Source organism: Gallinula chloropus, assembly GCF_964237585.1.
Source record: "Gallinula chloropus genome assembly, chromosome: 8".
NCBI classification, from domain to species: Eukaryota; Metazoa; Chordata; class Aves; order Gruiformes; family Rallidae; genus Gallinula; species Gallinula chloropus.
The window spans coordinates 22,767,196-22,780,778 of NC_140093.1; the positions used below are offsets into that span (position 1 = coordinate 22,767,196).

Sequence of the window (13,583 nt, forward strand, 5' to 3'; positions counted from 1 at the left end):
GCTCACCGTGCTGCCGGGCTCGCTGGGCGTCCTGTCACAGGTGAACCAGAAGCACTCACAGGCAACTCCCTGGGGGCCAGGGCTAACAGAGTGGTAGAGTTTGGGCGGCACTGAGACCGTCTTCATCCCCTGTCATCATCAGCCCTGCTAACGGCTCTTCACAGGCACCACCAGTATGTTTAAGGTTTATTCATTTATTCCAAACCAATTCACTAGAAATGGTCGATTAATCCATTGTCTCCTCGCTGCCCATCTAGCACAAAACTTTCCTGCATCACACCCTGGTGCGAGCTCTATAAAGAAGGGGAGAGGAGAGGAGAAAATCCCGATGGATTCTGCCAAAGGCATGCAAGAATTTGCATTTCCTTTCCAGCATTTAGAGCATGAAACCGAACATTAAAATCCTCCCCTAGGTGTGGGTGTCCCCAGCACATCTTTGGATCAAATGTGAGCTTCTCCAGGGAAAAGTGGACAGACACTAGCTCTAAATGGAGGGGGAAAGTTCTCACACTGATTCAATTAGAGTAGTATATGCTGTAATATAGCTTCAAGGGATAACTGAAACTTTTGGAGAGTGCTGCTTTTTTTTTTTTTTTCCTTTCCCTTTTTCTTTCCTTTGGCTGCTGCCACATGGAGCTCATTTCACATTTCAGCTGTAATGTAAGTGATACAGAAAAACAGTTCTCACATTGTGTCAGATCCACTGGTGCCGAATCCACAGGCACCCTCCTCCAAGTAGTCTGAGAACACAGCCCTGCTTAGAGCTTTATCTTTTCTACCCTATTCCTGTCCCAGCTGGGCTTCAAGTGGATGAGCTTTTTTCCAGTTGCTAGTCAGGAAGGAGCAAGTAGCTACCAGAAAGCAATCCATCTCACTCAGCTACCTGGGGAAAAATGCAAGTGTTAAATCATGACAGTTGTTCTGTACTACAGTGGTATGAAGCCCGGGATAAAGAAAAATAAGTACTAATAATTGAATACATCAACACAAGTAGAAATTCACACCTCACAGAAGAAGGCTGCACTGGGTTTGTTACTCCTGTGCTGATTTCACCAGTGAAGCATCCTGGCAAGTTCTCTGTGAGCAGGGCATCCTTTCATTTCAGACTGCAAACAGTTGGGAAACATCACAGAAATATTTTGACTGGGGCTCTCAGTATCTGGGGCTGCTTCGTATACCGTGGCACTGCAGCAACGCCCCAGTCTGGTTTGAACAGTAAACAAATAGAATAATAACTATAAAGATAAACCACCCCCAAAAAATCCCCGCTCCTGGCATTCCCAATGTCAGGTGAGCGCCTTCCTCTCAGAAATAGCCAGCACCCCGTCTCCCCATGGCGCTGGCTCAAGCTGTGGATGCTCAAGGACTCTTCAGTTCAGCTCTGCTCTACTCTTTGTCACTTAAAAGATTCAAGATCTAAAGAAAACACAACCCTGGAAAATTAGGAGAGGTGTTTGTTCACTGTGGAGAGCTCCCCTATCTCAGTCCTTCCCATTGCACAATGACAGCCCACTGGCAGAGCTGTGATGTTGACACCTCAAGGCTAAAAAGGAAGGTGGCTTCACCTGCACCAAGTCTGGGCAGACAAAGACTCGGCGGATTCAGTTGCAGTCTACATTTCTGTGTTGGTGGTGGAGGCAATAATCCCATATCTCATCTTCCAGCCAGGATGGCTGCTGAGGCACAAGGATCAGAGTCATATTTGTGGTCTTCCTCAGCTAGTTCAGACAAGGGGAACGCGGGGAATCCCTGGGTAGTCATGCTGCCAGCGCACAAATCCCCTTGCCCAGCCCCAGCACAGAACCGAAACAGGGAAGGTCTGCTCCCAGGCCTCGGCGAGGGACCTCAACGTCAGCACAGATAAAACCAGGACTTCCTTCTTACTTTGGTATAAATTATTTCACCGTGCCTTGGGGTTCTCCAGAATCCACGGCACTTGATTTTCTCTAGCAAACTCTGTTTCTCATAATACTTAAAACCACTCAGTTCTTTTCCAAATAAAAGGCTGATCATATAAAGAATATTAGAATTCAGGTGGGTCCAATAATCTGTGAGGACCTTCAACTCGGCGACACTGGGAACTACAGCACTTGGTGATGTTGCATAAATTACAAACCGCTGCTATAAACTCTCAGCCATCCCGTCTCTGTGAATTAGCAAATGTGAGTAATGTATGCAAAGGGATAACTCCCTAACCCACAGCCTTTCCCCTCTTCCTCATTTCACATTTTGCAATCACAGATGTGCTTCAGATCAATGGGCCACCCAGTGGGTTTTTTTGTTCCAAGTCATATAAAATAAAGACTCATCACCAAAAATTTCCTCACGTGTACAAAACCATTCCCTGTAGTTACAAGGTCTCAGTTGCCAAAGGAGGATTTTTTATATACGTTTTGTATCCTGCACGTATTTACAGTAATTTTTTTTCCATTAGGATTACCTGACACCTACTATACTAACTCTCATACCAAGAGCTGCTCTCCACACCGCCTTACTAGGAGTTATCCAGGGCTACACTCCAAAAACACAAAGACTCATCCTGACTTGTCACATAAAGAGGATTCTCCTTGAAGGCGAGATTAGTGGTTAGAAATATGGAACAACAGAGATACGGTAGAAGCTGCTGTGGAGTTGATTTCTATATCTCCTGTATATCACAGACAGGGTGAGCGCCAGTGGCAGTAAGAGCAGCACCAAAGAGAAAAGAAGAGTCAGCGAGGGAAATGGAGAGGGCAAAAGGAGAAGTGTGCAATTGCTTATTTATATCCCAGGAATTCCCCACATTTCAAGACCGATTAGGAACGCCCTGAAGGCTGGGAACCATCTCCCTGACTTTCGTGGGGATTTTCTGGCAATCGGTGGATCCGGAGCGCATCCGCGCCGTGGCGGGCGGCAGGCAGCAAACGCGTCTTGTGCGGTGGGGAGCCTGGAGACCCCTCTGCCCTGGCAGGGCGCTCCGCAGCACGGGGTGCGGGCCGTGGTGGTGCGGTGCGGGGCAATGCGGGGCAGAGCGGGGCGAGGCAGGGTGAAGCGGGGCGGGGCGGTGCGGTGCGAGCAGGGCGAAGCGGGGCGGCGCGGGGCAGGGCAGGGCAGGGCAGGGCAGGGCGCAGCGGGGCGGTGCGGGCCCGGCAGGGGGCAGCGGCGGGCCGGGCCGCAGGAGTCGCTGTGCGATCTCGGGCGGGAGATGAAGACATGAGGCTTCCCGTGTCGGGCCAACTGCAACTACTTAGGATGTACTCCCGCTTTAAACTCCGCAACGTGTAATGTGGAACATCAGAAAGGCACACTGGTGAACTCTGCCTCTAATGGGAAACAGTTGAGAGTTCTACCAAATCTGTCACTTTTTAAACGAAAACATGAAAAAGGGCTAAGATAAAACAAAACAACAACAAAAAAGTTGGAATAATGCACTTTGATTCAGATACTGAAAAAATTTCCTCAAGGAATGGAAAAACTGATGGGGAAAGGAAAAAAAAAAAAGGCAAACCGAAATCTTATGGTGCTTGTAGCAGCCTGGGCAGACATTCCTCCCTGTAATCCCTTTGCTCCCTTCCCGGAGCGGGAAGGGAAAAAAAACCCGTCTGTGATGGCTCGTAGAGATTTTGGGACCTTAGGATGTTTAAACAAGTGGTTCCCATTTCTATTCCAGGGCAACCGGTGACTGTCCCAGACAACACTTGGCCGCTCTTGACTGAACTGAAACGGTAGTTTATCAAAAAAGGCAAACCAAGAGGCTTCCAAGCCAAGCCCACTGATTTGGGGAAAGAGTGAAAAAGAGAAGGGCCGTTCCGTGGGACTGCAGCGACAGCAGCCAGAGCCGGAGACTGCTCTACAGCAGACCTGATCGATTACGTGTGTTTTAAAATCCTTCTGCCAATTTAAAAAATCTCCTATTCGTTTTGGGGTTTTTTAAATGTCCCTGTACCTCGGAGGCATCAAGAACGAAAAAGACCGTCTGTAAGGCCAGGGGACAGAGAAGCCGCCCCTGCCCGCGTCGCCTCCCCGCCGCCAGCCCGGCCGGGCGGTCGCTGCCTCCGCCGCGCCCTGTAAGCATCAGATCGTTGCCATGGCAATCCGTGCCACGGGATTCATCTCCCGCTGGTGTTAGTGAGGTGGCCGTTCCCAGTCGGGGTCTATCCCTCCTGCCCCGTTTGGGGTGGCTTCTAAGGCAGAAGGGGCTGGCAGCGCGCTCCGCGGCAGCGCGTTCACCTGGCAGCAGGTACGGCCTGGAAACCCTGCTGGAAACCAACCAAGGGAGAGCTCTAGCTGCCAAAACCTCAGCCTCCTGAAACCTGCCTCTCCCCGAAACTCTTCCCAGCCTCATCACCCCGGGGCGCGCGGGGGGAGGGAGGCACAAGGTCGGGACACTTTTATTAGCCAGGCAAACCGCAGCGGTGAACATTTGCCGGGCTTTACAAAGCGCTTCGATGCCCGGGCTGTGCGAGCCGTTACCAGCGCCGCTTCTTGCTCTCTGCTGGGTTAGGAGCCCTCCCCGGCGGGCTCGGCGGGCTGCAGCCAGGGCTGGCTGCCGGGCCGGGCAGCCTTCGCTCTGCAAAGCTCCTCGGTACCTGAGCGCCGGGGGCGTTTAGGACTCGCGTACCAGGTGCCGCAGTGGCTGATAAGCACCGAGCGCTATCGCCTCCCACAGCAAGGGCAGAGAACACTCAGCACATCGTCAACAACACGTGCCTGATACCTTTTTCCTGAACGTCTTGTTAAAAGCAAGACGGGGAAGAAAAAAAAAGAGATAAAAAAAAAAGAGAGTAGCGTGTGACTCCTTTTTGTTTCTTCCTTTTGATAACCCAGGACATAACGCTTCGTGTTCTGCTCAGCTTCGCTCTGCATTGATTGTTTGGGTTTTCACAGAACAGAAGGACAGCAGTAAAAGAACCGCTGTTATCGTTGGAGGAAATGCGGAGAAACAGGAGCCGTGTCTTAAACAACAGGTCACTAACTCTTTGCGGTGGAGCCAGCAGCTTGCCTCCAAAGACCCGATCTTAGCACTCACCGCTTGCCCGAAGAAGTGGAAGCTGCCCCTCCAGCCTAGAAACCACGAACCTTTTCCTCATCCTCATCCTCATCCTCATCCAGAGCCCATTTACCAAAGCCTCACGGGTTTTTTTCAGGATACCCCTTCCCCCTCGCCCCCCGACCCAGCCTGGTGCCGGAGTTCTCACCGGCTGCCAGTGAAAAGCTCTCCCAAGGGTTGGTGCCGTTGGCACCGCGCCGCTCCCGTGCCGGCACTCACACCGTGCTGCCCAATTTGACCGAAAATAGTCAGTGTGAACGAGAAATGTGGTATTCCGTGCTGTTACTTCGTAATCGCTCCCAATTAGCTATTCGTGTGGTGAGGGGGGAGGGTGGTGGGTGTATGTTTGTGTAAATCCCGTTGGAGAGAGAGTGAGAGCGAGTCAACGAAAGCTGGTGAGCAGTTCACCTGTCAGCGAAACGACAACATTTACAGGGACCTGCTGGGAAAACGGGAACCTCCGCCGATATCGGGAGGAAGGTCCGGACCCGTCCTGGAGACAGCTGGGTGCCAGCGCCTGCCTGCGCTCTCCGGGAAACCGAGCTGGGGACCCCGGCACTTCAGGGCAGGGTGTAGTCCCTACCAGAGGGAGAGCCAGTGCTTCACTTTTAGATCCCACTTTATAAGATTTCTCACCGGTTTTGCGAGCTGTGCAACTCGAAGGAGAGCAAAGCTCCCCTCTCCAGCGCAATGCGTTCCTCTGTGTTTTCCCTCTCCCTGGGAGACCGAGCGGGTCCCCGGAACCGGGAGCGGGCGGGCCCCTGCGGGGTGCAGCCCAGTCTCGGTGCCTGCTGTCCGGCTCCGTGTGCCGGGGCGGGAACAAGCACGAGGTTTGTCGAAAGCCGAATTCTGCTTCAGGCAACATGCAGCTGATTTTGAACGAATTCTCACCAGCCCACCAAACCCTGCAGCTGCTTATTTGGCTAATAAAACCCCATGTGGTTTCTAAACTCATAGACAGAAAAAGGAAAAAGATGTCCATCCAAGTAAACTATAAGTGAAAACTCATTGATTACCTCCGCCTTCCTGTCTCTGATTTGATTAATCATTTGCCATCACGCTTTCCGAGTCACTTCTGTGCTGGTTTCCCTCTGCCTGTAAGACTTTTCCAGAAGGGCGGCTGTGATGTTGAGACCAACATACTGTAAACAACCACAAGAAGCAGAGCTAATGTTTTCAATACAGTTTAAGGACTAAAATAAACTCGTTGGATTAGGGCGGCCTGAGCGATTGTTTTGGTGAGCGCTTCCCAGGCCCGTTGCTGAGCACATCCCCGAGCGCTACCTGGGGCGGGCGGCAGTGCCGCGGCGGCCCCGGGCAGAGGAGCGGGAGGGCGCCGACCCCCGCCGGGACAGGCCCCCTCCCCGCCGCCTACCCTGCGTGGGTCCGCATCCCTGCTGCGGGGCAGATGTTATACCGCCGCAGAGCGGAGCCCTGCCAAGCCGCGGAGATACCCCACAGACCCCGGGATGGGTTTCCGGGGGTTTGCGCATAGGCGGATGGAGAAGGCGCAGGGGAACCGCAGACACAGGAGTCCCGCCCGAGGCCCGGCTTCATCCCCGCTCCCGCCCGCCGGGCCGTGCCCAGGGCTGCAGGCGCCGCTGGCGGGTCTCAGCTCTGCGCCCAGGACTCAGCAGCCTGTTTCGGGGCCCCCCGGCCCGGTTATCCCGGCCCTGTCCGTCGCCCGCTACAGTGTCGGGCTGTTTAGTCCTCGTAGTATTTTCCCCTCCCCACTGCCTAAAGCACCACGCCGGCTGCCCCTGCCCGCCTGCCCGGAGCTGGCTCCCTGCGTTTGAGGCTGCCCGGCCGCTCCTGCGGGACCCGGCGGGCGGGCTGGGCAGGGCCCCGAGGCGCGGGGCAGGCGGGGAGCCGGGGCCACCGGAGCTCGCACCGCTCCCGACCGCCGGGGCACGGCGGCCGGGCAGCCGGGGAGAGCGGCCGGGAGCCGCGTCCGTCACACACGCAGAGCGGGGATTTTTAAAGTAACAAATGAACTTTTTTATTTTTGAAACAAAAATATCGTTTTCGGCTTAACAATAGCCGGATCTCGCTGAATGAAGCCTTTGCATATTTTCCTGTTTTAATTGGTTGTATAATAAACAGTCCTGACCCCGCACTCTCTTTTCAATGAGTTCAGGGTGAAACGCGGACCATGGGACTGGAAATGACTTTTTCACCACTTAAAACACGGACAAGAATACCAGGAATCAGGCGGTATTAAACAGCCGCACCGGCCGGGGCGGGAGGGGGGCGCAAGGTGAGCGCACTGTGTGTGTCTCCTCCCGCAGCACGGCTCTGCCCTGCCGGCAGCCACCGGTACCGTAACCCACCTGCCCCGAGGCGCGACTGCTGCCCTGGGGTCCCTCAGCGCCCCGCCGTCGGGCGGCTGCCCCCGTGCTCCCGACGGGCCGCAGGCAGAGGGCAGCCGTGCCGTGCCGTGCCGGCGGGGAGCGTTCCCGGCGCCGAGGGCTCTGCCACCCTCCCAGCCCGGCCAGGGCTCGAGGGATGCTCACATGGTCATAGAGGAAAAATCCCCGTGGCCGCAAAACAGCTCCCCCGGGCCCGGCACTGTCCCGGGGGCTAGAGCAGCCAGGAGGGCGGTGGGAGCCGGCTCAGCCACAGGGAGCAAACGCTTCCCTTCTCTCGAGGGCACGGGCAGCACGCTCCCGCTCCGGCAGCGGCTGAAGCTGATTGCTTCCACGCCCGCTCCGTGCAGGGAGAAAACAGCCCTCGCTCTTCTGCTTTCATCTCTCGCCAGCGTTGCATAAACCTGGGGCCGCTCCGGCAGGGCAGCGGCGGCAGCTCCGCCGAGCCGGCGGCCCCGAGCCCGCCCCGACCCGGCTCTGGCCCCCGGGGCAATCCCGCGGCGGGCGGGGGCAGCGAGGCCGGAGGAGGCTACGCGCCGCGGTGCTGGCTCGGGGAGCGCGTCCCGCTCCGCGAAACGTTCCTCCTGCGTCATTTATATAACGGGGAAAGGCCTTACACAACGCGCAAACCCGGCTCTTGCCAAAAGACCGGCGCTTAGCCGCTTGCTTTCGTAAGGGGCCGACGGCGCTGGGTGCCGGCGCGGCCCGGGGGCAGGTGGGAGCCGTGGGAGGTGCTGGCGCTGCGGCCCAGGGCGAGGGAACGGTGAGGCGCCGTGGGCACGACGTGCCCCGCGCCGTTCGTGCTTGGGGCTGTGTGCACATGGGGTCGGTAGCCCTTCTCCCGCCCAGCCGCTGCCGTCCTAAGTGACACTGTCCAGGGATACGGGCCCAATCCTGCACAGCGGCAAGGCTGCCCCGTAGCCTGAGCTTTGCGGCTTGGGGAGGCATGTCTCTTACGGGAGGCCCAGTCCTTCCGTGCCAGCGCCTGGGTGTTTGTTAACGTACAGCGAGGTCTCGGCAGCTCCACATGGGCCCGGCGCCCAGGCCAGCACCCGTGCAAGCAGGGATGTGATGACCGCCCCTTCCCCTGGCCTGCGAAACCTGAACGGGAGACCTGGCGGCTCCCGTCGGCGGCAGAGGCCGGCCGGCCGAGCCCTGCACCAGGCCTCTCCACAGCGCCCGGCGAGCGCGGGCAGGCCGACCTGGGACTCCGGCCGAGCTCTCGCTCTCATTTCCCTCTGCGGAGGGCCCAGGGCAGAGCAAGGAGGCGCTGCTGGGGGCACGGCCGGGCTGGAGGCAGCCCGGGGCCCTGCCAGCCCCATCCCGCAGTGCCCAGGCAGCGGAGAGGTCCGCACCGGGGCTGCCGGAGCCACCCTGAGGGCAGGGTGGAGGGAGGGGGTTGCAGCCGTGCCCAGGGCACGGTGGCTGTTTAATAAACCACGCGAGTTTACGTTCAGTCAGCCTCTGTTTATAAAATACAGAAAACGATCGTGAAAACATCCTACAGGCGCGACGGCGGCACCGGCTGGCTCGGGGACGCGCTGCTGCCGGAGAGCAGCGCTGGGGACTCAGGCCGAAGGTGAGCAGAGCCCCGGCCAGGCACTGGGAGACCGACAGACGGACAGGCCTCCCAGTTGGTAGGACGAGCCGTCTCTCCGCTGGCGGGCCCAGGCCCCGGAGAGCCGTAGCGAAGTGCCCCGGTTGGATGAAGGCTGTCCGGGGACATGGGGGACACCTTTGTGTGCCCCCCAGCTGCCCCCCAGTCCTGCACCGCGCCCTCATGGGGAAAGGGATTCTCGTCGAGAGGCAGCGGTGGCCCACGGCCGAACGGCACTCCATCGCGCTGCCTCTCCGTGTTGACACAGCCAGGTCCTGCTCACGCACAGCGGGCCCCAGCCCTCCCCCGGCGGCGCCATCACCTGGAGACGCCGCAGGAGTCGGACAGGTCCCGGGGACCGCACGGCCGTGCCCGGTCCGGGCTGCCGCCGCCTTCCTCCTCTACCTAGGCACCGACAGCTACCGCATCACCCAAAGGCGGCGAGGCCCCAGCCGGTCCCGTATGCTTCCCCAGGGCGTTTCAGCCCGGCTGAGTGATGGCGCAGCCCGGGAAGAGGCCCAAGGCGACCCCGGCGGGGCTGTGAGTTGCCCGGGGCGGCGCTCCCGTCCTCCCTTCGCCCCGTGCCCACCTGTGGCGCCGGAAGGGGTTTCCCTTGCGAGCTTGACACGGCCCCGACGCACCACGGAGCGGGACCAGTGGGATCTATCTAAACACCAAGCAGCCAAGGCTCCGAACCCTCTGGAGCAAGGCTGCGGCCCACAACCGGCCTCCGGGCAGTCCCGCACTCGCTCTGTGTTCTTCGGGGCATGTGAGCGGTGCCATCCTACCCCTCTACCCGAGGGCCCCGGGAAGGTCAGAGACGCCGAACAAGCGCCGAGTCCCAAAGCCGAGAGTCGGGACTGTGTCCCGTGTGTGCTCCCCGCTGCCCCGCTTCGGCCTTTCGCCTCCCGTTACATCGATGCTGGTCTAGTGGCTGGGCTCCCTCCTTCTCTCCCGGTCCCCGGGACAGCAGTTCGGCCCTGCAGCCCCTGCACGCGCAGCGGCCCCGACTGCCGCCGCCCCGTTTTCTGCCCTCCCAGGAGCGGAGACCATCGGCCGCACCACAGCTCTCAGCGTCTTCCCGCTCGGGGAGGCCGAACTGTCCCAGCGAGTGGCCTCGCAGCCTTTCTCCCCTGGCCGCGACAACCGAGCTGCGTCGCGGCAGAGAGGCAACCGGTCCCCACGTCTCCCCACCGATTCCTCCGACCGAACGGGAGGCTACCGCTCCCTTCCGTGCCGAGAGTCTGCAGAAGGCCCTGGCGGAGAGGGAGAACGTCAGGCAGCCAGGCAGAAGCCAGTCTGCACCCCGCGCCCGCGGGTCGTGTCCCCCTGGGCCCCGCCACAGGCCCCAGTAGCGGGAGGAGAGTGCTCACTCCCGGTACCGGGTTTCGCCCCAGGCACCCCCTGTCTGGGGGAGAGAGCCGCTCGCGTAACCCGGAACAACACACGCATCTCCGCTCTCGCCGGTGGGACAGCAGGCCTTGCCCAGGCTGGCGTCCAGTGGGACCCGCTGTGCCCTGGGCCGGCAGCGGGTGGGGGCACCCCGCTCGGCCCACCGTCCCGGCCCCTCCTGAGCCCCCCGGCGTCCTCGCAAGGGCCGCTGTCTGCGAGCGCGGGCAGGCGTTGAAGCCAGGCCCAGGCCTCAGTAGCGCCGCTGTCGGAGCCACCGGCCCGGCGAGGAGAACGACAGCCACCGGCGGTTCCAATACCGGCATCGCGACTGGGGTGAGACCGGTCTGCGATGCGTCGCCCACCGCCGCGGCCCCGAGCACGCGGAGAAGAAACGAAAGCGGGCCGGGTGTGCGGCGGGCACAGCCTGCAGCACTGCACGGAGCGCTCTGCCCGCCGGCGCCCCGGGCAGGCCGGGCACCCGGGAGAAATGCTGGCGGCTGCCCGCGTCCCGGAGCGGAGGCGCTCCCAGAACAGCCCGCCCGTGGTGCCATCGAAACCGTCCCCACACCTCCTCGGCGAACGCCAAGACCGCACCGGTCGGCGCGGCACCGCCGGACTTCTCCCGCCTGTACGCAGCCCGCCGCGGCGCTTAACGGAGCCGACACAGAGCCCGAGCGCAGCCCGCGCATTTCCCGCAAAGGAGCGGGCGTGCGCGGCAGCGGAGAGCGCTGCCAGCCCGCTCCCGTGGCACGGGGTCGGCAGCGGTGCCCGCCGCCGAGAATCGGCCGGGCAGCGCGGAGCGACCCCGGCGCACGGCGCCCGCCCTGTTCTCCGCTGCCGCTTCTCGATCCCGAGCACGGAGCAGCGGAGTGAAATAAAACGATGTGGAAAGAAGGAAAGGCATTTTATTGGAGACTTTACAATGCTAGAAAGTACAATAAAAGTGCTAGTTCACTCTAGAAAAGTTGGTCCCAAAATGGTACTATGCCACAGTATCTATTAGCTTACATAAACATTTATAAAATCGCTATGAACTGGCCCCTGTATTATAAACTCTTTTTTTTTTTCCACATTAATCTATGTAAAATAGAAGGATCGAAACTTTTTAAGAAAAAGGGCAAGCATTCAAAAGCAGAATCTACCGGAAAATCCATTTTGGACCAGGTTTGGGATCAAAAAACCGAAGGTAGTTTAAACTTTCATTATTATTAATAATATGCACACGGAAAGCTATTCCAATTTACAGGAAACCGTCTTTTTTTTTTTAACATCAAATTTTTTTTTTAGACCTACATAAAATTACTTTTAAGACCTCAGAGGACATTGTCTCCTTTAAAAAATATATTTACCACTGCCGAAACGTTTCACCAGTGACCCTGGTGGGGTTTGTTCGTTGGTTACTAATAACCAGCAATATCGCACATGTCCTGCTGTTACAGCAGTCCTCCCGTAAGTACTATTTTGACGAAAAGCCACAACTCGGAAGAAGGGCAGTGCTTTGCAGACCGAGGAAGAAAAAAAGAAGATGAAGAGTAGGAGGACGAGCACCGAGGGCACACGACAGTGTCTAGGCCCCGCCAGCCCCGCACCGCCACGCGTGGAAATGCCTCCGCTATTTGCAAGCTCCGTTTACTGTCCCCAAGGCTGAGCCCGAAAAAAATATGGCCGAATTATAAAGGAGCAGAATTTTGAGGGCTGAACAGCCTATTTTTAATTACATGCTCTCTCCCCCCGCTCCCCCCCCCGCCACCAATCCCCCTCACAAACAGACGAGCACAGAAACGAACGGTAAATCCCAGCTCGCCTGAAGCAGCCGGCTCGGCCACGGCTGCGCCCGGCGCAGCCCCGCTGGGGAGGCTCCCACACTTACACTACCTTTTCCTCACCGTAGGGACGGCTCCTACACTACATGCAGAGCAGGGCTACTGTTTTCCCACCGCAACAGTTTGGGCACAGAAAGAGGAAAGTCCGTAGCTAGAGAGGAAGATGAGACACACAAAACACAGGAGAAGGCGGCGGGATCGGAGAGGGGCAGCGGGGCCGGGGCATGGGTATTTCTGCGGCGGCGGCCGGCCGGAGCCTCCCTAGATGTCTATGCGGGAGTGCAGGGCGCTGTGTTTGCTGTCGTGCTCCCAGTAGGAACAGTGCATCATGGACAGCTCGGCGGGCTGGCGGGCGCAGGCGAACTGGAGGCCGGCTCCGTTCGCGGCCGGGGTCGCAGACGACGCGGGGCTGGTCGGGCTGAGCTGCTGGGGGTGGTGGGCGTGCGGGTGGTGGTGGTGGCCCATGCCGTTGTAGGAGTTCACCATGCCGGGCAACGCCATGCTCTGCACCCGCGAGTAGGGGCTGTAGGACGCCGGGCCCGAGAGTCCTTTCACATTGACGGGGCTGACGTTCCCACCAGACATCTGGCAGGAGGTGTAGGGCATGGGCCCGGGGGGCTGCGCCAGGGGCCACGAGTTGTTCATGAAGGTGGACTGCAAGTACTTGGGCGGGGAGAGGTACCCGTAGCTGTCGGGGCTGAAGAGGGTCTTGCCGGGCTGGAAGTGTGTCGGGGGCGGCCGAAAGGGCCGCTTCATCCTTCGTCTCCTACGGTAATTGCCCTTCTCGAACATGTCCTCGCAGGCGGGGTCCAGGGTCCAGTAGTTGCCCTTTCGCTCGCCGCCACCCTCCCGGGGCACCTTGATGAAGCACTCGTTGAGGCTGAGGTTGTGGCGGATGCTGTTCTGCCAGCCCTTCTTGTTCTTCTCGTAGAAAGGGAACTTGCTGATGATGTACTGGTAGATCCCGGACAGCGTGAGCCTCTTCTCCGCGCTTTCCCGGATGGCCATGGCGATCAGGGCCACGTAGGAGTAGGGGGGCTTCTGCGAGGGGTCCGGCTTCTCGGGGCCCTTGTCGGCGCTCAGCTCCTCCTTGTCCCGCTCCGGCTCCTTGCTGCCGCTGGTGTCATGAGCCAGCAGCGCCACCGTGTCCTCATCGCCGTCCGGGTAGCTGCTCATCATGGTGCCCCGCGTCCGCTGCCCAGGGCGCGCAGCGCGGTGAGGAGCGCTGCCCGGAGCGCTGTGTGTGGAGCCCGGTGCCGGCGGCCGGGACGGCCTCACGCTCGCTGGAACCGGGGCCGAAGCCGCGACGGAGATCGGGAGGCGCCTCTCGCGGCGCCGCTGGTTCGTGCAGCGCGGCGGCGGCGTCCCTGCCCCCG

General features: G+C 59.3%; 1 protein-coding gene across 1 annotated transcript; it reads right to left on the reverse strand.

Moving 5' to 3' along the window:
• Positions 1-12,468: 12,468 nt before the first annotated feature.
• On the reverse strand, positions 12,469-13,386 carry FOXL2 (forkhead box L2; the record flags this gene model as incomplete). The annotated part of the gene is made up of 1 exon (XM_084267746.1): positions 12,469-13,386. The coding sequence occupies one exon, from the start codon at positions 13,384-13,386 to the stop codon at positions 12,469-12,471; it is 918 nt and encodes a 305-aa protein (XP_084123872.1).
• Between the last annotated feature and the right edge of the window lie 197 nt (positions 13,387-13,583).